The 24,333-nt window shown below is 33.0% G+C and overlaps 1 protein-coding gene across 1 annotated transcript in view; it reads left to right on the plus strand.

Annotated features, from left to right (window-relative positions):
- Window positions 1-9,687, plus strand: part of LOC142338008 (uncharacterized) — a 95,065-nt gene extending 85,378 nt beyond the window's left edge. The window contains exon 24 of the mRNA XM_075387642.1: window positions 9,369-9,687. Within this exon, the coding sequence (XP_075243757.1) occupies window positions 9,369-9,422 (54 nt within the window). The 3' untranslated portion in view covers window positions 9,423-9,687. The remainder of the gene's footprint in view (window positions 1-9,368) is intronic.
- Window positions 9,688-24,333: the final 14,646 nt, after the last annotated feature.

Here is a 24,333-nt window from a genome sequence, read left to right on the forward strand (position 1 = left end):
TTATTGTATTAATTTTAGGCTTGTTTTGATTGCGGTTTGAAGGTTCCTGGTAGTTAGTATGTTTAATAGCCGCACAGCGATAGCTGGGGCTATTATTGGCCTTCTCTTGTTTTTTTTTATTTCGTCGGCGTGATTTTTGTTACGATCATATGATATCACAGCCACTTTTTGTTCATTCATTCATGCAATTTCAACTGAATTGCATGTGTGACGTCATTTTTCGCTCTTAGTGGAGCGAGTTTTTTTGTTCATGTGCGTAATTAAATTTTTGGTCACACTTGACTTACCTCACTCTCAAAAATGATTTCATCACTTTGAAATTGACTTTTATTTACTTTAATTCAAAGAGATAAGGTCAAATGGGTGTGTGTCACTCTAAATTAAGGTTATTTGAGATCAGCTAATAGAGGCAGCAATAACTTATACAGATTTTTAATCAAAATATAACAGATCAGCCTTCAATGAAAAGACGAATTTTTTTGGTCTGTCTTTTTTACTGTCTTTTTTAAACTGCCGATATACGAATCTATTGCGGCTATTTTCTGGCAATCTGCCAGCTATGTTCTTCTAATTTGGAGTTTGCTGGGTATTTTGCTGATTTTTAGCAGAATGTTAGCCTTTTCGACTGTTTTACTGCCTTAAGTGGAATTTGGAAAAAAAAGGCTGAGTAATTAGGAATTTTTTAGATACCAATTGAGTACAGTTCTGTGGGTATAAAACTTTTTTTGCAGAAATATGTCAAAATATAGAGAATTTTAAACTATCATGCTTAACTTTTCGCAGTTTTTCGGTTTTTTTTGTCTACAGTCTTAGACAACTTTCTTAGCTGTTTATGATTTGCTTATTGTTTTGCGAGAATTATAGATTTGTTATTTACTAAAGGAACTTTTTTGTGCTTTATGTGCACTTGTAATATAAATAAAATTAATGAATCTTTCAAGTTAATCAAGAGCTTATTTTCATAAAGTGACATCAAATAATTCTTTGATTTTAGTGAGTGTTGCTAGGTACTGGTTTCTTTTAAAGGGGTAGTACTTTTTTGTACAGATGGTGCTTCTAGTCGTTTCAGGAACTCTTATTGCTTTGTTTTTTGAGATATGTTTACTTATTTTGATGGTTTTTAAAGTCAAATGCAAGCTGTGGTTTTGGTAAGGCCGAAAGAGGAAGTGGAACAATAAACATGTGGTAGGATATTTTTCTACTCCAGTTGTGTGGCAGTGAGAAAACGTCTTTTGAACAAAAATCGTTTTCTTGCTAGTGGTACTTTGGGTTCGCATGCGACAATTGTTTCTCGATTTGCACCGTTTTTTCTCGAGTTGTTTAATCTAGTTTTTGTCAAAAATGATTTTTCAATCCATTCATTTATCCGTAATAGGTCTATTTGTTTTTTTCAGTCTATGAAAATTCTTTGAATGTGAGTTCAAGACTTGTACTGCTTTTTAATTGTTCATCTTCCCAATTAGTACGATCCCTTATTTGATCATGCGCCAAGAAATCGACGTGCTTTTTTGGATACTTTTTCACTCTGCAGCTGAATTTGTGTGCTTGATGTCATTTGTTACCGCACGCTGTTTAGGTCAATCGGTGATAAGTTTTTTGAGAATACATGACTTGCCTCAATCAATAAAATGACTTCTGCTCTCACTTTTTAAGTCTAAATTTTGAAAAAGTAAATGAAATTGAATAAATTTTAGGTTTTAATTATAAGGCTATATCACTTGAAAGATATTAGAGTTCGAACTTTGATTCGAAAATCAGGCTGACTTGAAATGCAATTCTCGTATTGAATCGCAATAGTTTTTTGTCCTCAGTCTTGGTAAAATTTTAAAAACTCGCGGGTCTCAACAACCTATTTTGCGGTTTATTGAGCGGCAATCTGATGGCTATGTTTTCTCTGGTTATAATTTCTGAACGGCAGAAATGGTTATACTGAACGGCAGAAATGAATCAACACCCGCTAGTTGTATGATGATGTAAAGTTTTCCTTTTTGAGGTAACATCTTTCCAACTTCAAATCAATTTTCGAAAACAATTTTTACACCATAGATCTTCAATGTAAAGTTAGTGGAATCAATTCAAGTTTCACAGTCGAAGGAAAATTGTTACATGATTACAATTGGTTCGCATATCTCTCTCTCGCTCTCTCTCTCTCTCTCTTTCTCTCTCTCTCTCTCTCTCTCTCTCTCTCTCTCTCTCTGATGCTAACACAAGTCTAAATTTAGCTTTGGTTGAAAACCTGAAAACATTTCACATTTTGTGAAAACTTTTTTTACTGTGAAACTTGGATGGAGCTCGCTAACTTTACATCGGATTAATTCGAGGGATGAACAAATAACAGCGGCATGAACAAAAAACCACTTTTTTTGCTCCACTCCGGAATTTTGAATCAGCATACAAAATTTTATCACTAGTTTCATCTCCTGCTTTAAAAATTTATTCCAATAAAATTGAACTCCAATAAGAAAGACTCCAATGCGAATCAAATTCTTCGAGTTATAAGAGTTGTAAAAAACAGTTGTAAAAAAGCGGATGTGGGCAATTGGTGCTTGCATGTGGAAGGGTAAAGTGACTTTAAAATATTTTCATTGGGTATATGCTATTAATTAGGATTTTATGCACCACGGAAGTGATTTAACTTTATTAAAAAACATAGTGCTCCAATACACTTCTAATTCTTTGAGGCGTTACAATTCCTTGAATTGTAAAAAAAATGAGTCCAGTAATAGCGGCACTATCTCTTGGCGGCTATTATAAAACCATACTCAACCGAATGAAGTTCGATGAATAGCTCTGAAAAATTTGGACGGTTGGCGGATGCGGCCAATTGTTGCTTGCATGTGGGAGGGGCTGGTGAATTTAAAATGTTCGCATTTGGCGTATGTTTTTAACTAGGGTTTAGTATAGACCACTGAAGTGATTAATTGCTCTTGAACAAAGTTCATAGCAATTATTGTAAACGTGTTGGTCTTTTTTATGCAAATTTTCTTCGCTTGACTTCTTTTCGCTTGACTGTTTTTGAGCTTTTCTTCTAGAACTTTTTTTAATCTTCTCAAGTGACTTTTTCACGCTTTCGTTCTTCATTTTTGAGTGATATCTATTGCTCTCACTCCGAAGGAAAGCTTGTTGCTAATATAAAATCGGTTGTAGCATAGCAATAAGACGGGCCTGATAGCCGAGTGGGCAGTGCTGCTGGTTAGGGAGCGGGAGGGATTCGAATCCCTGCGTTGTCAAATGTTTTTCCACCCGCCTGTTGTTCGAGAGCAATTCTTCCGACATTAGTCGGTTTATGTTTTAAGTTCATTAAATGTGAATCAAATAATCTGTTTCTGCTCAAAAACGCTGCTTATAACCCCAACAACGCTGCATTTTATGTATCACGTAATTTCAAAAAGAATAGCAAGTGCAACAAGGGGCGCAAAATTTTGAGGCCTACTAAGCTCAGGCGGAACAAGAAAAGATCAAGAGATGGATTTATATGTGACTTTTAGCAGTAGTAACCAAGTTTAACTGCTTAATGAGTAGAACCGTCAGAGAAAACAAGCAAATGAAAACGCATGAAGCCAGTAACATTATATGCCACAGAAGTTTTTGGGGTAATAATAGCTTCACTCCAGTCTTAACATAATATACTAATTAAATTGACCAGAATCAGCATTGATGCAGTGCAACTCAAAAATCGAACAATTTAGGAGATCGAAATGATGTTGTTGGAGCTTGTTTTGAACCACTATTTTGTTCCTGCGGAATTCTAGTCACAAAATGTTGATGAAAACATTGAGAAAAATTCTTTTTCTTGCTAGTGGTTTTTTGTTCACATGCGAAATTTTTCGATTTTCACTTTTTCGATTTTCACTTTGCGTTTCCTATTGGTCGCGTTCCCTGTTTTAATGGTCATTTATTTGATGACGAGCCGAGTTTGAACAAACGCTGCCACGAATTGCATGTATCCAATTAGCACAACTGAGAACTGGATACTGTACCCTGCGAAACTCTTACTTGAGTAAGATCTGTGACAATATTGATTACCGCTGTCCCAAATGTGATGTCGCACCACATGACGTAAACCACATTTTCAACTGCAGTAAGAACACTACGGACGTGAAAGTGATTGACCTGTGGAAAGACCAATAGAGCTAGCCATATGGCTGGATGTAATACCATCCATCAGTCCTACACGACCACACTGCACAGAATAATCCGCCTTATTGCCCCTTTCCCCTGATGTTGACGATGATCCTCCTGGTCGCCCTAACCAGGGGACCGCATGTCATTCACCATGGCGTAGATGTAGAAAAGTCGCCGCCCCACAAGCAAGTCGTGGATAGGCAGTCACACACTTTTACTAATATATCTATTTTTATTATGATTTAAATGCAACTAGGTACCAGTTAGAAACGGCAATAAGCGCCTGTATCGCGCCAAAATTAATTGCGAATTGCAGCTCTATGTGACAGCTACAACAACAACATGACGAGCCAAGAAGTCTAATTTGAGGTGATCTAAATGAATTTGAATATAGTTTATAGTCGTTTTGACTAAAAGGCTATATCACTTAAAAAACTTTTGTGTCCGAATTTTTTTTTCGAAACTCAAGATAACTTGAAATGTGAATCTCGTATTCTGAACAATTTTTGTCCTTTGTGTGGATGAGTTATTTTGAAACTCGTGGGCTTCAACAGCCTATTTTGCGGTTTATTGACTGGCTTTCGCCGGCTATGTTTTCTGTTGTTATAATTTTCTGTGTTTTTTAGCGAGTATTATTTAACTCGCAGTTGAAATTTTTTTACAGGTACTTAGACGGCGTGTTTTGTCCATTTCCTAATTTTCCTAGTTTATCGCTCTGAAACACAGCAGTACTAGCAATTATTGAAATGCACTGGAAGACAAAAGTAAGTTGGTACCCGCTAGTTTTATGAAGTAAAAATTTTATTCCAACTTTGAATTGTCGGAATTAATTTTTACAAGATTGACCCCTACGCTAGTCCTCTCGTCCACATATGAGACTCAGATATAACGCACTTACTCCAATCCCAAGGTGAAGTTTCTGAACTCAATTCACGTTTCATATTAAAGAAACTTGCTACAAAAAGTTGTTACTTGTCACAATTGATTCATATCATTTCTCTATCTAATTTTCAACACAAGAGCAAACTTAGCTTCAAATTAACAAACCTGAAAACATATAACATCTTTCACTGATTTTATGACAACTTTCTTGCTTACTGTGAAACTTGGCTGAAGTTCATCAACGTTACATTGGGATTCATGGTAAATGCATATTGCGTTTTTTCTGGCATAGGTAGGCGAGAGTACTAGTGCAGAGGATCAATGGTTTAAAGATGATTTTCGATTATTGATTTTCAATAATTTTATATTGGAGTAATATTGCCTCAAAAAGTGAATTTTTACTTCCTTAAACTAGCGGGTGCTAACTTACTGTTGTTGCCGTCCAGTATAATTAAACAATTGTAATATTGCTTCGTTTCAGAGTGATAAATTAGAAAATGTAAACAATAGACAAAAAGGCTAACCAAGTAGCGGTTAAAAATTTCAGCTGCGAGTAAAAAATGCTCGCTTAAAACACACAAAAACATATAACCAGAGAAAACATAGTCAATAAATCGCAAAATAGGCTGTAAAAATTTTACCAAGACTCAGGTAATAAACTACTCATTCACAAAACGATATTCTTATTTCAAGTTATCCTATTGAAATTTTGAACATTCATGTGTTACAAGTGATATGGCTTTTATTTAAAGCACCTATAAACCATGTTCAATTTCCTTTTCTCAATTTAGACTTCAATTTGATCAAGTAAATGGTTGTTAAAATAGGGAAGACAAATGGTTGTTAAAATAGGGATCAATTAAAAAAAGCTTGACAAGTCGAGTTAAAATTCAAAAAATTTTCATATACTTAATAAACAAATAGAACTAAAGTACTATGATTAGATTGGAAAATTAGTTTGGAAAAATATCAAAATTCGAAACAAAACAGTGAAATTCGAAGAGAAACTACCACATGTGGACAAAAACCACTAGCGTGAAAAAGAATTTTTCCCTATCTTTTCATTGATATGTTGTGATTAGAGTTCTACAGAGCTGTCGCAGCTATTTTCTTGCAATCTGGCTGTTACACTTTTTTAGTCTAAAAAAGCACGTGGTTCATACTGAGCTCCAATAACGTTTTCATCTCCTAAATTGTTCGATTTTTGATCTACCCTGCAGTAATGCTAGTTTTGCTCAGTTTTTTAAGCATGTTGTGATGAGACTGACGTTAGAATATTTTAATCCCTGAAGAATTCTGGGGATATGTATCTGGTTTCATGCGTTTTTGTTGGATTGTTTTCGCCTCTGACGGATCAAATCATTAAGCAGTTGAACTTGGTTACTACTGTTAAAAGTCAGATGTAAATTGGTCTTGTTATTTTCTTTTTCCGCCTGAGCTTAGTAGGCCTCATAATTTCCACCGTTTATTGCATATTATATTAGAATTTACGTGATACATAAAACGCAGCGTTGTTGGGGTTATAAGCAGTGTTTTCTGGCAGAAACAGATTATTTGATTCACATTTACCAGCCTTAAATCACTTCCTTGGTGTATAAGAAACCCTAATTAATAACATACACCCAATGGTAATGTTTTAATGTCACTTTCCGCTCCCAAAAGCAAGCACCAGTCGGCCACATCCACTTTTGGGGAAAGATGTAAACCAATGTGATCATGTCAGAACTTTAATTTTACTGTGAAACTTGGATGGAGTTTATAGACATGAAGACTAATGTAAGGTTATCAATGGTGTTAAAATTGTTTTTTTAAATGGATTTTAAGTTAGAGTATTATTGACTCAAAAAGTTTTTCTCATAAAACTATCGGTTGCTAGCTAACTGTTGCTGTTCAGCATATTTCAACACTTGGTAATATTGCTTTGTTTCAATTAGAAGAAAAAGTAAGCAGTAGACAAAAATCGCTGTGTAAGTACCGGTGAAAAATTTTAGCTACGAGTAAACAGAATAACCGCTGAAAACGCAAAAAAATGTAACCAGAGAAAACATAGTCTTTTGCCGTTCAGTATATTTTTTGTCTTCTTTTCTTTGAGTGACTGGTATGACCTTTTTATTGATTTTTTGCCCTTAGCGTTCTGATTTTTGCGTAATCTAAATCGCTCTCATTCACAATTTTCAGCATCTAACCTCAATCTTTTTCATCCTAACTTTTTAACTTGCTCTCGAACGAAGATGGAAGCAATTATTGTTAACTTGATAGTCTTTATTATGCACAATTTTGCTCAACCATTTTTGTGCTTTTGTTCTGGGACATTCTATGACTTGTTCAGTGACTTTTCACGCTTTACTTCATTTGGAGTGATTTTTGCTCTTTTTGTTTGTTGCTATATAAAAGCGATTATGAGCGGATGAACATCGAAGTTTTTGTAGCTGAGTGGTTAAAATGTTGGTTAAAGACGGTTATCCTGCAGGGCACTGGTACGAACCCCTATGAGGGCGGAGTTTTTGTGCCCATGAAGAAGTTTCAATGCAACTTCCCTAAATTTAATTGCCCTGGCCTGTCCTTCGAGAGCAATTCTTCCGACATTAGTCGGTTATGTTTAATAGCCGCGAAGCAATAGCTGAAGCTATTATTGGCCTTCTCTTGGTTTTTTACAATTCAAAGAATTTGAATTCTATTGGGGCGCTGTCTTTATTTGATCGTTCACACATTTTCATGATTTTTGAAGTCAAATCGGAGTAGTGATTTTGGTCACGCCGAAACAGGAATTGGAGCGAAAAAGCGAGTGATTTTGCGGCGTGAACTTTTTTCGCTCTAATTTTTAAGTAGAGCGAGAAAATGGTGTTTGAACAAAATTTCGTTTTCTCGCTAGTGGTTTTTTGTTCACATGCGGCAATTTCACTTCGATGTTTACTGTTTTTTCGATTTTTTGTGTGTCAGGACTTGTCCTGCTATGTTTTTATTTCGTCGTCAAGATTTTTTGTTACGACCATATGACGTCCCAAACACTTCAAGTCTGCTTTTTGTTCATTCTTTCATGCAATTTCAACTGAAGTGAGCGTGAGACGTCATTTTTCGGTCTTAGTGAAGCGAGTTTTTTTGTTCATTCGCGTGATTAAATTTTTTGTCACACTTGACTTACCTACCTCACTCTCAAAAATGACTTCCTCACTTTGAAATTGACTTTTATTTACTTTAATTCAAAGATATAAGGTCAAATGAGTGTGTGTCACTCCAAATGAAGGTTATTTGAGAGCAGCTAATAGAGGCAGCAAAAACTTTTTTTGGTCTCTTTTTTTCTGTGTTTTTTTGAGACTGCAGATCTACGAAGCTATTGTGGCTATTTTCTGGCAATCTGCCAGCTATATTTGAAATTTGCGCTTCATGTTGTAGAAAAAACTGCTAAAAATTTCACCGAATTTAAGGCGGATTTGAGATCGTTGGGTTTTGTATTTTACTTTATATTCTGATGATGCGATTTGACTTTATTTGCGTTTGAACTGGCCATTAATTGTTTTTTTTTGCATTCACCAGTCGAAATATCTTTTGTTTTTATGCTTTTGTGTTTCATGCTGGATACGAAAGCTGGAAGATGGTAGAAAAGTGAAAGAAAATGAAAAACTTCTATATGATTACATGTTTATATAGCTCTTTTATACCCATTCTATTTTCGTTTTCAGACAGTTGGAAAATAGGTAGTCATGGTCAGTTGGCACGCTTTGCTTATATCTGTTTACTTTTTAGCTGAAAATAAGTGAACTGCGTTTCTAATGGCTGTTTATTGTTTATTTCAGGGCCTGTTTGGACGCTTCACTAAATAAGTAATAACTCAGCTGTTTATTTATTGCACACACATAACTAACCACCTCTGATTGATCGAGAGTTTGTGTGTGACTGTCGCATAGTTTGACTCGACTTTCGTTTCTTATCTCATCAATTATTTCTCACCAGTAGACTGAGCGTGCAATGTCATGTCATAAGTTTGAAACTAGTTTCCAGCTGTTTATGTGATTTCTTGATAATTTACACTTTTTTTACAATTTGTAATAAAACTTTGGTGAGAAGGTTTAAAATTTGGGCTTCAAATGTGGGTAAATCAAAACTCTTAATGGTTGATTCTGAGGTCTTTTCAATAAAGGATCACTTACTTTAATAAAATATCGCCATACTTGAACACAGTTCTGAATAATTTTTGGTATAACTCAAAGTTGGCTAACACTCATGCAGAGCTTTAAAAGAACTGTAGATCATTCATTGTTGCAAAATCCGGAGAAACTCTTGATAGAAATTCACTCTCATCATAATTTGCAGCTTTTTCGAATCTGAAGAATTGAAGCTGTTTAAAGGGCTTCCTTTTTCAGGACCAGGATCCAGACCCGCAGAATGGTGTGATATTTCTCCATCAGTCAATTTGAACCTCTAGAAAGCATTCTTAGTGTATAATGTTACAAACTTGTAAAAAAATATAATTGTCTCATATGTTAGTTGTCTTGGCTATAAAGCTGCTCTGTACAAATCTATGCTCTATATTTTTTCTTTATCGTCATGTTCAAATCTTAATGTAAAGTTGATTGTAAATTGTACCATGAAATTTACAGTAAACTGTGTTGAAATGATAGAAGTTAGGCTAAAAAATTTGTAAATATACTGTATAAATGTAAATTTACGTTTCATATCCTAGATGTTTTAAATCGTAAAAATATTCAATTATTTTCCACTATGAAAAATATACCAGATCCACAAAAAAATTTTGAAGCAGAGCTTAAATCAGAACTTTGTTTTCGCTATTGATTTACACGCTTCTTGAAAAATAAGGTGAGTCCAGTTTCGGGAGAACCTCGCTGAAACTTCATGAAAAAATTTCAGTTTCGGCTTTTCTAGTGTTATATTTTTAGTTTGACAAACTGGATCCCCAGCCTATTGTTTCCTCTCAGACTTCTCTTTGATATCTAAGGGCGGTGGAACGAAGTTAAGTGGTCCTTAAAGGAAATGTGTTAGAGATTATGCTATCAATTCCGGTTTTGCTAGCTTAAACCATCTGTTTGTTCAATGCAAAGATAACTGTTCTTGGCAGCCGTATTTGTGTAATAATTGCAGAAAAATCGCCAGCTTTCAAATTTAGTACGCGGGCTATCTGATCCGAAATAATTGAAGACTTAAAATTCAAAGTCTTAGGTTTTTGTCTCAATGTTAGGCAAGTCGAGTATTTGCTGTTGTTTGCCTTGTGAAGATAGAATTGTGAAAAAGAAAGATATTCCTGTATTTGTTAATCTAGGTACATTTTCGGTAACATGTCAATTTAAATTAATGAACAAAGAGGCTCGGTAATATGCGTTTGCACATTAAATTCCGACCCCTCTCAGCTGCATTTTTGACAGATTTGTCCACCAAATGCAGATATAGAAAACTTTCAGAAAATCAATTACCGTTCGAAAATAATTGTATCCATTTAATAAATGGCTTTAGCTGAAACCACTATACAAATAAAATAACAACTCATTAGAGGACCGATGATTGCCATTAAGGAGAGTAAGAGACAAGACAATCAAAATCCAATAAAGACAACAAGCATTAGTGACGACCAATACTCCATTTTATCCATTTTTTTAAAAACATTTAGTGAAAAAATCAAAATAGCATTAAATAAAAATTAAACTGAGCCAAATGGCTTGGATTTCACCAGAAAAGATATGGAAAGTTTCTTTATTGAGACTAATTAACAAGTAGACAGAAAACAAAAAGGGGCAAGTTAAAGAATACGTTTACTCTTTTTGAAAACAAAGTCCGGAAAGCAACTCTTGAGCTCTATTTTCATCCATAATCTCATACGACTACCAAAAAGAACAAATACAGACAGAAATAAACGTCATTGCAATTTCGCGAGGAAACGGAAACGGCTAGAAGATTAAAATCTATTCACTGAAAGTAAGGAATATAATCAGTTCCGACTTATTTCAACACCATTAGTGTGATATGCGACTTGGCATTTATGTGCCATTAATGTGATGATGGGACGAAGCAGCAAAAAAGAGCTCCCAAAACTGGAATATGTCAAGAAATAAAAAAATATATGAAAATTGATAGTATCAATGCCAAAAAAGCGATTTTAAATAAAAAGAAGTAATCTCTAAACTGTTGCAGAAAATAGGTTGAAAGTGACAAATCATTAAAAACCACTATTTTTATTGAAATTTTTTAAAAAACCGTGAGATATTACAGCCACAAGCTTTCAACTGAAACTTGGTAACTAGTTTAGCTTGCTTGTAACTGCTTAGGAAACCAATTGTACATTTCCTTGGTGATAATAATTCAAAAGATAGCGCATTAACACAATTCAAAAGTTCGCGAACTTTTTTGTGCAAACGGCGTTGAATCCAAAAAACTATATGCATGTGCTATTCGCTGAAATCGTCAATTATGTTTATTCGCCTGCCTTTGCACGTAAAAATTGCAGTCATTAATTGAGTTTTAATTTGAATTTATTCTGGGCGGAAACTAATGTAAAAAAAACAAAAAAGCTTGTGTTTTAAAGAATATATACAGCGCCCCATTACAGTCCAGATAATTTCTGAACTATAAAGTTCCACAATTGGACCAAAACTGCTCCTCCTTGTTCCAAAAAAATGTACCAAATGTTACCCAAAAGTCATTATATCTGAAATGAATTTCGAATTTTGGATTCTTGTCGAGTTATATTACCGAAAAAGGATATGTATCCATTCAAGCATAAGATAGTTTCTAAAATAGCGCAATACTCTTTCATTGGACCTTATTTGAACATAAAGGGACCTCTTATTGATTGAACCTTTCAGAGAAAAACGATTCTTGTAATTCGGATTCAAAAAATGCAAAAACAATTTTGGCCAACGAAAATTATCATATCAAAAATGAGCCGTTTTTTTTTATAAAATAAGTATCAGTTGAAATTAGCGGAACACTGCAAAAACGTTATTTCCAGAAGATTTTTGTAGGAATCGGAGGTACAGTGAGCTCATATCTGATCAAGGGAAGATTTTGTCGGCAGTTTTTTTATGTCTGTACCACCGGTCAAGCTGGACAAAGTGGGCCAAAAAGGAATGTTTGATGCCATTGGTTTATGAAAAAAAGAAAAAGTGCTGAATTTCCAAAAATGTCGCCAAAACAGTTGGTTCAAACAATTCACCAACTCTTTTCTATCTTTAAACGTAAACTAATTAGATTATCGTAAACAATTTTATTATATTTTAGCAAAATTTGATCAAAGTTCAAGCAAAAATTACGGAAAAATGTGGACAAAACAACAAAAATTAGGCTAATGTTCACAAACCTTTAAGCCTCTTAAACTCCTGGGAAAATCTGAAATTGAAGAAAGTCTTTCGAGTTTGAAATTCTACGCTTGACAAGCTTTAATGATATCACTCTCAATCCTGTACGATGGATATATCAATCGGCGAAAATTGACTGAAAAAAGACTGAGTATATAGTTCCTCCCCAACTAAAGTGGGTAGGAACAAAGAAGTCGGAAGAATTTCCAAAGCGGATCCAAAAGTAGTTTTCAATTCGGGGTATTGTTCAACGTTTTGGTAATTTGTGTTTGTTGTTCGTGCCGTTAAAATGTTATAATTGTTTCATTGAATTCCCCAGCTGTTTCTTTTGAAAAATTTTTAAAGCTTCCGTCAGCCTCTCGATTCCTATTATTTAGCTGCTCTCTTTTTTAAATTCGTTTTACTTTTTGAGCACGTTTTTTGCTTTACATAATTCACGATTTTCAGGTTTCACCCGCGAATTACTTTACTCACTGTTTCAACTGAATGGATTTTTAATTGTTTCAATTTCGCAATGCAGTGAATACCATCAATGTTAAAAGAACAAAATGAAATGAAACGGGATTAACTGGAAAGTCCGGTCATTAAATTTTAGTGCATTAGGTTCTCAAAGTTTATTAGAGAACCCAGGGTACGAATTTTTTGGTCGCTAAAACATGGAGGCACGTGCAAAAGTGGAATCCTAAGTTTTGCGGTCCTATTTTAGCGACCCTAACTTAGTTGCCCGCTTGCATTAAGGAAAAATAATTTTTGGCAGTGAGGCCAAACCCACTAATTATTTTGACATTTGCCGTCAAAACCTGAAACGAAAGCACTTGGAGGCACTAGGGCGTAAGCGCCCTCGTGTCAGGGCACTAAGTCCCTCGGGTCGGTAAGATTCATGTGCTAACATATACCTAGAGCCCTTGCTAGCTGACATTAGCATTAAGATTAATAGCTTTCTGTATTATTGTTCACAGCCCTGTTTCATGATTAGAGTTGTAAGCGTGTCTGTATCAACTGTGCCATTAAGCGATACTATCGCTTCAAAAATTCAGAAATGGAAATAGTCAAATCTGTCTAGTATGTCAAATTTTAATCAAGCGTGAACAACAGTGAAATTATGTTGTAACTCAAGGTCAACGCCATCACTGTTGTTTATCTTTTTTTTCACATATTAATAAAGATAAATACTGAAACGTATCAGATGCTTATTGTTGTTCTGCTTAATCATATTGCATTGAAAACAAACTTGTGAACCAACAGAGCATGCTGACATTCTGAAGTCTCTTCTGAAGTCAGTTAACCGATCAAAGTACTGGAAAAATTAGGCAGCTGATAATTTTTTCATCTTACATGGGGTCTTGGCATCTAATGTCGTGAGGTGAAAAATTTTAATTTGCTACCATTATTATAGCTCTTTTTCTTCAGGGTCTAATTTTGCTTTCTATTCTGAGAGTTAACTGACTTTCTTGAGTTCCATTTTTTTAAACTGCCAACTCGAACTAGCATCAAAAAACTAATAACACTTGCCTGATGTCTCTTCAGCTTTTTTGAATTCTTCTTTTTGAGTTGTCTTAGAAAAATTTGAAAATTGTTATAGTAGTTAATCTAAACATTTTAAATGAAACTTTTTTTAAAAAAATATAACATACAAAGAGAAACTTTTTTGTTTTATTTTTTGCAAAAGGTTGTTCTGGTAAATAATTGTGTACTATATAATCAAATGTTCAATATAAAAAAAATTGTAATCTTATTGTAGTTTACATAACTATGCAGTATAAAGTATAAATATCCCTGACCTCACTTTGATGTTTTGAAGGCACATCTGAAGTCGGACTGGTAGCTGCTTAAACAAGCGAACATGAATTCGGTGTTTTTTTTGTGATTTCTGAGGGACGTAGCGTTTGCAAATTGTCGCTGTAAAGTGCGGAATCTGAAGGATAATTTTTACACCAGATTCCACAAAATGGCTAAGTTGGCGATTTTGTGGAATTTGATGACAAAAAATAAAGCAGTTTCCAAACAATTTTTTGTAACCATATGTCTCATTTTCAGCCAATTTTAAGATAGATATGTAGAAAACGATGAGCGAAACGGTTCGAATGGTCCACCCCAATTTGGTGGGGCGCTGATTTGTAAAGGTTTTTTCAAATTGGCATTGCCGCTCAATCTGATGAGGCTTTTTAAATTTTACATAATGTTAAAATCAAATCTAACGAATCTGACAACTTTGATACCAACTCTACAGAACTGTGAATTTTTAGATTGTGTCTATTTTTTCAGTTATTTAATATTTTGCCACTAAGTCTCATTTATGAGAAGTCTAGTTGGCGGTCTGTGGCAGCATTGAGTTTAATTACTGATATACTTCTCGAAAAGTACTTTTGATTGATTTAAAAGTTATCCAGCGCAATTTTGAACAAGATGTTTTTTAGTTCTGTTGGTAAAGGAGAACAATTTTCTTTTATTCGATGATTTAATTGAAGCAAACAACTGTTTTCCACCGGGCGTTCAGAGAAAAAACAATAAACTACTACGACGGGTTTACTTCATACATTCAAACTGCGTAAACAAACCCAATGTGCAATCTTCATCAGTGCTGACACAGATTAAATTGCTGTAATGTTGCTTTAATTGCAGTCCTCTAAGATGAGAAATTAATAGAAAGAGAACAAATAGGATTTTAGCAGGCTGGATAATTATCACTTACTGTGGTTTCTACGTGATTGTATGATTAGTCGGCGTTGACTTCTCTAAATTGAAGTTTCCTTAAATTTTCAGAATAATTATATTTTTTAATTTTGAGATTCTCTTACTAGTAAATTGTTGAGGCCCACTGCTTTAAACCAAGCCTTAATTAATTTTTACTTCACACAATTTTCGCCCATTTTTCACGTTTTTCATACCCCTATTTCTTAGGCAATCGTTTTTTGTCTAATTTTTGCATTTTATTGCGTTCTAATTTCTGCACTGCGGATCTTTTAGTGGCTATCACTCTCGCATAAATTTGTTTCAACAACAATTGACTTCTCTAAATAAAACAAATAAATGAAAGATTCGTAAGCATTTGTTTTCTGTAAGGCGTTCTCCAATTGTTTTCTGTACTTTTTCTACATTTTTAGCTATTTAGTGAGAGGGTGACATACAACAAGGCCGACGTATATGAGTGGCGATTATAAGAATACCGAAAGTTTATTCAAATTATCTACCGAAAATTTTTTAAACCAATGAGATCATTTCAATTGAAATGAGCGCAAAAATTCTGAACCAATCGCAATGAAGTGGTGAGATTTTGGATTTTTAATTAGTAGGACAAAATAATTGGAGCGAGATAAATTTAATGCAAACAAGAATAATTGCAGACCATGGCCATGCCTCAGAGGACCGTGGGACTTGATATGAATCCATCACAACCGAACTACTGATCAGCGTGCACTGTTTCCTTTTAAAATAATTTTTGCTACCATTTAATTGATAATTAATTGGTATTGGCATTTTCGGCAATTTCAAAATCAGTTCCACTTTCGGCACTCTTAAACATCGACATAGTATTACGTCGGCATAGTTGTACCTAATCTAGTGAGAGAGGTACACATCACATCTGTGATCTATTGTTAAATGCTCTACTTGCCGAAAAAAGGTATGCTATCATAATCAACAAAAATATTATCATCATCAACAAAAACTCTCGATCCTAACGTTAAGGATGGCGCCAATATTCAAAGTAACTATTTGAAAGTAAGAAAAGTAGATAAAACAGCTGAATCGCGAAGCTGGACTCACAAAACTAAGCTAAAATCGTAAAATTGCAAAACTGACTTTACACAAATGATAAAAACAGGTTTAATCTGCAAACATCGTGCAAATCCAAGGCTGATCTCGGCAGATATAATTCATTTTGAACCAATCAAAAGTCAGTCTGTATTCGATTGATTGTCTCGTGAACACAAACACACTCTCTCTTCTTCCACGAGGAATCATAAAACTGGGAATGTGGTCATTAGCACCGTCTATAAAGAGGTCACCGATTCCAAACCCGACCTGCGAAATGACATTGATACATAGGAGTGGGTCGTATTCGACCCCAATGAAGTTAAGTTGTTTGTTAGAGCCGCTCCTGAAGTCTGTTATTTTTTCATGGTACTGTTAGAGGCAATAGTTTCTCTTATTTCTTCTTTTTGAAGGCATTATGAGTTTTGTTATGACTATCACGACAATTTTTGAATCTATGATACGGTCAATTTTAGTTGCATTTGGTTGAAGTTTAAGGGTTCCAAATTTAATTTCTATGCTTTGTGCTTTTCTAAAGCACGAACATGGATAATTCAGAGTCAGGAAAAATTTGGCAGTTTTTTGAACAACATTGACAAAAATTTGCATGAAGGCATTGACTAGTTGTATGGTTCCTAAGATATGTTATAAAATAGCTCATAAAGACTTGCCAAACAATTCAGTCCCACAGTCTTCCAGTAATGCAATTTTTGGATCTATTCTGTAAAATTTACATTCCCACTAAGCAATTATTTGACCATTTTTAACCCTCTTGGTTTTTCCCCTCTGCCGAGGCTATAATTTTATAGCTTTCAACTTGATCAGACCCGCATCTTGCCTATATGCGACTTAAAACAGTCGTCTTATCAGAGGACAAAGTCGGGGGGACGACCTCAGTTTGGATCAAAAAACTATTTTATTGGAAAAATGAGAAAAGAGAAACAATTGCCTCTGCTGGAGTGAAGCCGTTACTCCTTCCCTCTAAAAGATACATAGACACCTGGTAATAACAACAATGACCAGCATCGTTGTCGTTGAAAGAAAACCAATTGTACCGTGAATAACTATTTATAGTAAAATTCCAAAATTCATCTCGATCTCCAAGTTGAGGGACTCGTTGTCTCTTTTCAGTCGTAGTCCATAACATAAGGCAGAAAAAACGACTAAACTCAAGACAACTTCGTCCCGCCGAGTTGATATCGGTTGCGATTTGGAAATGAAGGGATTCAAAATGGTTATCTATTTCTTGATTCTGTTCAATTTCGCCTGTAACTTGAACGTTACAGTAGCAGAGATTCATTGAAACATAATGAAAAACAGTTAAAATTACACAAACAATTGCACTAAATTGAGCCATAATTCAAATTATCAATTCGAATTTTTAACGGCGTAAAAATGATTTTTTTTAACGTCTGATCGCCAGCAGTTTTGAATTGAGAATGATTTGAAGGTAAATGGTAAAATTTTGAGAGATCATTTTATCGAATCAACATAAACTATTGATCTATTTTCAGCCTTGAAGTTTCGACTGCGTGAAAGTTATGAAAGTTGAAAGTTATGAAAGTGACGACATTATTAAAGTTTTAGCTCTTCAGGAATTAAATGGACGCACCCTCTTATTTGCTCAAAGTTGTTTTTTTTTAAAAATTGTTTGTTGTTAAATATTTAAATATAAGTTGCGTGATTAAAGTCCAATTGGAATTAGGTGATAGTTTGACCTTCACATTTGTTCTACCTCTTTGAGTTGTAAACAACTCAGTTTGAACGGATACAACTCAGCGATTGATCAATGGGCTGGTTTGAAAGATCATAACTGAGTAAAAGCAGACCTTAATCATCTCACCCAGGCCGAGGTTTCACCGTAATCCACCTCTAATTAGCAGGAATTAGTGTGTAATGACCATTCCACTCTTATTTATTGGCCAAAAGAGCGTAAAAGTGTAATTTTGGCAAAATACACTATTTACACTCTGGTCTACACTCTAATTACACTCTTTGCAAAGAGTGTAATTAGGTGTGAACTAATGTAAAATTACACTTTTTATTTCACCCATACACTTAAAAAAATTTTTCACTCTTGTTTCTTACCGCCCTTGTTTGTTCAGGAGAGTGTCAGCATAATTTTAAATTAATTTAAGTATAATTTTGTCGTAAGCAATAATTGAGACCAATATTTTTATGAATCGAGAAAGGGTCGAAAATTGGGGCAAAAAATGATTTAAAAAAATCAACTGTCCGGAATTCGGAATTCAAAATTAGCAAAAACTGTTTCAGGAAAATGTACGAGGATTCAAGATAATTTCAGGAAAAACAAGAAAAGATTTGATGTTTTTATTTCATAGACCTGTAATTACACTAAAATTGATAACATATGATTTCTATTGTAAGACAGACGAGTCAAGTTGAAGATTTTAGACAGAATTCTCAAACCGGGTAGTCAAAATTGACCGACATAGTGGAAGTAAAACATTATCTTATGTTAATGAAGGAATCTTTAAAATTTTGGTGAAATTTAGAGACTTTCAGAATAAAAATTCTCGGTGATATGCCTCGGCTCATAATGTTCCGACGCTCCTCATCCACAAATTTCCAAAGCCAAATTTTCTTATTCATTGTCTGAATGTTAAAAATGTTAGAATTTTAAAGCTGACTCAAATTTCAGTAGAACTTCAAGAAATCCAGGTTCATCTTTTTTGATCAAACTTCACTATTTGTAAACAAAACATCAGTAAGATACAAATATCTCTACAACCCAATCTGGAAAAAAAAGTCAAATTTGACTTCAATGAGAATCAATCTGATTCCTTAGCCTATAATTAGCAATAGACCTGAAATTTGCATAGGTATTCATTTTTAGATACTAGCTGTAAACGAGATGCTGCAAACAGTTATGTAGGCGAAATAAAAAGTACATGTCTTTCTTATTGGAATCAAAACAAACAAACAAACGATAAAATGAGTTCTCTAATATTCACGTTCGTGTTCTAGAATTGCAATTAAAATCAAAATAATTGGACAGAAGTGAAAAGATTCATTTGTTTGTAATTTTATCTCACTTTTAATCTTTTCTCGTATAATGCAGAAAACACATATTTCTACCTGCAGAACCGAAACAATACAATTTTGTTGAGTGCGCTCTTACACTCATAGTTGAGTGCGCAACTACAATTAAATTTAGAATCAGGCTATTTGGATCGTAAGAGAAAAGTAAGATAAACATCAAGGGATAAAACATGACACGAGCTTAATATCTTCATTCAAAAAAATGTTTTGCTGTGCATCAAATCGAAATGGTAACCAGCAAAGCAATTATCTAGATAGTTTCGTTTCCATTTTTTGGTTTAAGAGTAACAATTTATAGTAAATAAATACGAGGAAAAATAGTTTTTTTAAAAATGGAAACTTTTATTGTTTATGTTTGACTTATATGAGATATGTTTTTCTGATGGAACAAAAACAGCAAAGATATCAGGCCCTAGATTCAACTAATTTGTTTAGACTTTATTGTTTGTGGTGACGGAAAAACTTTGTTCAGATGTCTTAGGTATTAGTTTTGCTATTCATGAAGTGAGAATTGTTTTCTCTCAACTGGAGGAACCAACAAAGTGCGAAATAATGTATCTATTTTGTGTCAATGTATCTAGTTATAAATTTTTTCTGTTCTTGATGTTACAGTGACTTCGTCGCTGAAATCAAACAAATTAGAAAACGTTGCTGGAAGAGTTGTTAAGAGGTATATCTTTAAGTTATATAAGAAAGAACTATCATTGTAGATGAATTTCGTAGTTCTACTGTAAAAAAGTCTGCCAGCGCGTCTTAAATGTCTCCCTTGGTTTTTCAGAGAAATTTGGAGCTCGTCAAAAAAGCGGAAAATTATCGAAGGCATCAAATTGAAAGCAATGATTCTCATCTTTGAGTTACTGCTTGATTAATTAGGCAGAGCTGCATTTTTGAGGCAATACTGAAAAATAATCCAAGAAATGTTAATTTCACCAATGAAGGATTTGTTCTTACCGCACCAAAGTGTGGAGAACAAAAACAAATTGAAAGAAAGACCTACTTCACATTTAGAGGAAATAAAAGATCTGCTGATATGTTATTCATTAAAATGTTTATCTGTTGGTTGTGTTGATAAATTTTGTTAAAATAACCAAGTTAAAAATCAGTTAAAGATTTTATGCCTATAAAATAATCGGCATTTAGTTCTTTCGTATCTAAAATGGAGTCAATAAATTTTATTTACTTTTGGAAAGAGTTCAGCAAAAAATCTTAAGAAATCAAAAAATCTAAACACAAGCGTATCTCTATAGTTTAAATAAATTTTCTAATCATTCGAACTTTCTAGTTTAATCACATTTAAATCTATAAAATTATAAGAAAAAAACAGTTAAAGTTCTTGACAGAAATTCTGATTTTTCAGCTCAATGATGAAAACGGATTACTGCAAAACCGATTAGTTTTTTGCGGATTGGTGCAGATTATACTTGCAGAACAATTTGTAATAGAAATAAATTTGCAAAATACTATAGATTAAAACTCACTTGCTAAGAGTCAAGGATACATCTCAGCGGCAATTTTACTCGCCACATTATTTATAGGCAAACTTCACAAAATTTTAAAATTGTTTGAAACTAAATGAACAGTTTTTTCAGCTTAGCAAAGCACACTTTGTTCGATCATATAACTAATGATAGTTTGATTCTTTTAAGTTAATCCCACTGATTTACAATCAAGGACGCTTTCAACCGTTATTAAAATGGAGGTGGCTGCAGGCATTTAAGTGAAAAGTTTATTTATTTGATTGGCTGATGTTTTTTGATGTAGATATCCATAATTTCAAAACTTTTTCGAAAATTTTTTCAAAAGTGGGTTTCATGTAAAACTTCTTATGATGAACGTTTTTATTGAGTGAGAAAACGTTATTAAAGTTTTGGAAAAATGATTCGAAGAAAAAGTAATGAAAAGCAGACATTGTTCGATTAATTAACTAACGGTAGTTTGATTTTTTTTAATTATGCTCACTCATTTACAATCAAGGACGCTTTTAACCGTTATTGAAATGGAAGTGGCTACAAGCTTTTAGCTGAAAAGTACTTTAATTTTGATTGGTTGACATAGATATCCATAATTTCAAAAGTTTTTTTAAAAATTTTTTTAAGGAGGGATTCATGTAAAACTTATGATGAACTTTTTTATTGAGTGAGAAAACGTTATTAAAGTTTTGAAAAAACGATTCATGTAGAACTTCTTAAGACATATTTCTTACTTGGGTCTAAAAATGTTATTAGATGCACCTTGCATCTTCGAATAATGAATAATTAGATAAAGGGAAAGGCCTATTTGGATTTTTTTTGTTCAGGTTAAGATGAGTAAATTATGTACTTCCACAGCATAGAAAACCATACAGTGCTCTTCAATATTTTTTGAGTAGGTATTTCAGTTTTTGTTAGTCGCAGACAAATTCTAATGGTATGATTACAATAAATTCAAACAAATAGATTCATTGCAGCAATTCCGTTTTTTCACAATAATTATTCCACGTAATTAAATTTCAACCTTTTGTTACAGTTTTTCTTTCTGTTAAAAAAATGAATATTAAGGTCAATCTGAGAATAATTTTCTCCTATCTTTTGAAGACGTAATTTTTAAAGTAATTTCTTTCAAGGAAGTTCTATAACTGAAGTAATTTCTGTAATCGTTTGAATTTTCTAGTTTATTCACATTCTGTTCAACAACATTATAAAAACAAACAGTTCAAGTTCTTGACAGAAATGTTGATATTTCAGCTCAATGGGCAAAACGGATTAGTGCTTTGAGGATAGGCGCAGATTATATTTGCAGAATAATTTGTAGACTAAATAAATCTACAAAGTACTTTGTAGAAACAAATTCTCTTGTGAATTGTCAAAAATAGATCACAGCTGGATTTTTACTCGCCATAATAATTAAATGCAAACTTTATGAATTTTTTGTAATTTTTGAAACTGAATGGACAGTTTTTTCAGCTAAGCAAACCAGACTTTGTTCAATCATATAAATAACGGTAGTTTGATTTTTTTAAGTTATGCCCACTAATTTACAATCAAAGACGATTTTAACCGTTATTTACAAGCTGAAAAATATACTTAACATGATTGACTGATATGGATATCAGTAATTTCAAAACTTTTTCGAATTTTTTTTAAAGAATTCATGTAGAACCTCATAAGAAAAAAGTTTTTTTTTGGGTATGAAAACGTTATTAGATGCACTACGCATCTTCGAATAATTAGATAGAGGGAACGGACTAATTTGATTTTTTTGTTCAGTTAAAGATGAGTAAATTATGTTTTTCTACAGCATAGAACCCCATAAAGTACTCATCAAAATTTTCTGAGTAGGATTTTTAGTTTTGGTGTTTGGCAGACAAATTCTAATGGCGTGATTACATTCAATCTAATCAAATAGCCTCATTGCAACAAATCTGTTTTTTTTTACAAAAAAAATTTCACGTAAATTATTTTCAACATTTTGTTATAATTGTTAAATTCTGTTCAAAAAATAAATTTTATTGTCAAAATGCGAATTTCTTCCTTTTTTTTGAAGAAGTACTTTTAAAGTAATTTCTTTCAAGGAAGTTCTATAATTGAAGTAATTTTTGTAATCGTTTGAACTTTCTAGTTTATTCACATTTTGTTCTACAACATTATAAAAACAAACAGTTCAAGTTCTTGACAGAAGTTTTGACTTTTCAGCTCAATGAGCAAAACGAATTAGTGGTTTGTGGAGTGTTGCAGATTATTTTCGCAGAATAATTTGTAGATTAAATAAATCTACAAAGTACATTGCAGAAAAAAATTCTCTTGCGAATTGTCAAAAATAGATCACAGCTGGATTTTTACTCGCCACAGTAATTAAATGCAAACTTCATGAATTTTTTGTAATTTTTGAAAATAAATGGACAGTTTTTTCAGCTAAGCAAAGCAGACTTTGTTCAATCATATAACTAGCGGTAGTTTGATTTTTTTAAGTTATGCCCACCAATTTACAATAAAAGACGATTTTAACCGTTATTGAAATAGAATTGGCTACAAGCTGAAAAATATACCTAAAATGATTGACTGATATAGATATCAGTAATTTCAAACATTTTTCGAAAAATTTTTTTTAAAAAAAAGATTCATGTAGAACTTCATGAGAAAAAAGTTTTTTTTTGGGTATGAAAACGTTATTAGATGCACTACGCATCTTCGAAAAATTAGATAGAGGGAAAGGACCAATTTGATTTTTTGTTCAGTTAAAGATGAGTAAATTGTGTTTTTTTACAGCATAAAACCCCATAAAGTACTCATCAGAATTTTTTTAGGAGGATTTTCAGTTTTGGTTATTGGCAGACAAATTCTAATTGCGTGATTACTTTCAATCTAAACAAATAGCCTCATTGCAACAATTCTTTTTTTTACAAAAAAAAAATTTCACCTAAATTATTTTCAACCTTTTGTCATAATTGTTAAATTCTGTTCAAAAAGTAAAATTTCTTGTCAAAATGCGAATTTTTTGAAGACGTACTTTTTAAAGTAATTTCTTTCAAGGAAGTTCTATAATTGAAGTAATTGTTGTAATCGTTTTAACTTTCTAGTTTATTCACATTTTGTTCTACAACATTATGAAAACAAACAGTTCAAGCTCTTGACAGAAATTTTGACTTTTCAGCTCAATGAGCAAAACGGATTAGTGCTTTGTGGATTGGTGCAGATTATATTCGCAGAATAATTTGTAGATTAAATAAATCTACAAGGTACTGTGTAGAAAGAAAATTGTTTTGTGAATTGTCAAAAATAGATCACAGCTGGATTTTTACTCGCCACATTAATTTAATGCAAACTTCATGAATTTTTTGTATTTTTTGAAAATAAATGAACAGTTTTTTCAGCTAAGCAAAGCAGACTTTGTTCAACCGTATAACTAACCGTAGTTTGATTTTTTTTTAATTTATGCCCACTAATTTACAATCAAAGACAATTTTAACCGTTATTGAAATAGAAGTGGCTACAAGCTGAAAAAAATACTTAACATGATTGACTGATATAGATATCAGTAATTTCAAATCTTTTTCGAAAATTTTTTTTAAAAAAAAGATTCAAGTAGAACTTCATAAGCAAACATTTTTTGGGTATTAAAACGTTATTAGATGCACTACACATCTTCGAATAATTAGAAAGAGGGAAAGGACTAATTTGATTTTTTGTTCAGTTAAAGATGAGTAAATTATGTTTTTTTACAGCATAAA

This window comes from Convolutriloba macropyga, chromosome 4 (genome assembly GCF_964194025.1).
Source record: "Convolutriloba macropyga chromosome 4, txConMacr16.3, whole genome shotgun sequence".
Classification (NCBI taxonomy): Eukaryota; Metazoa; Xenacoelomorpha; order Acoela; family Convolutidae; genus Convolutriloba; species Convolutriloba macropyga.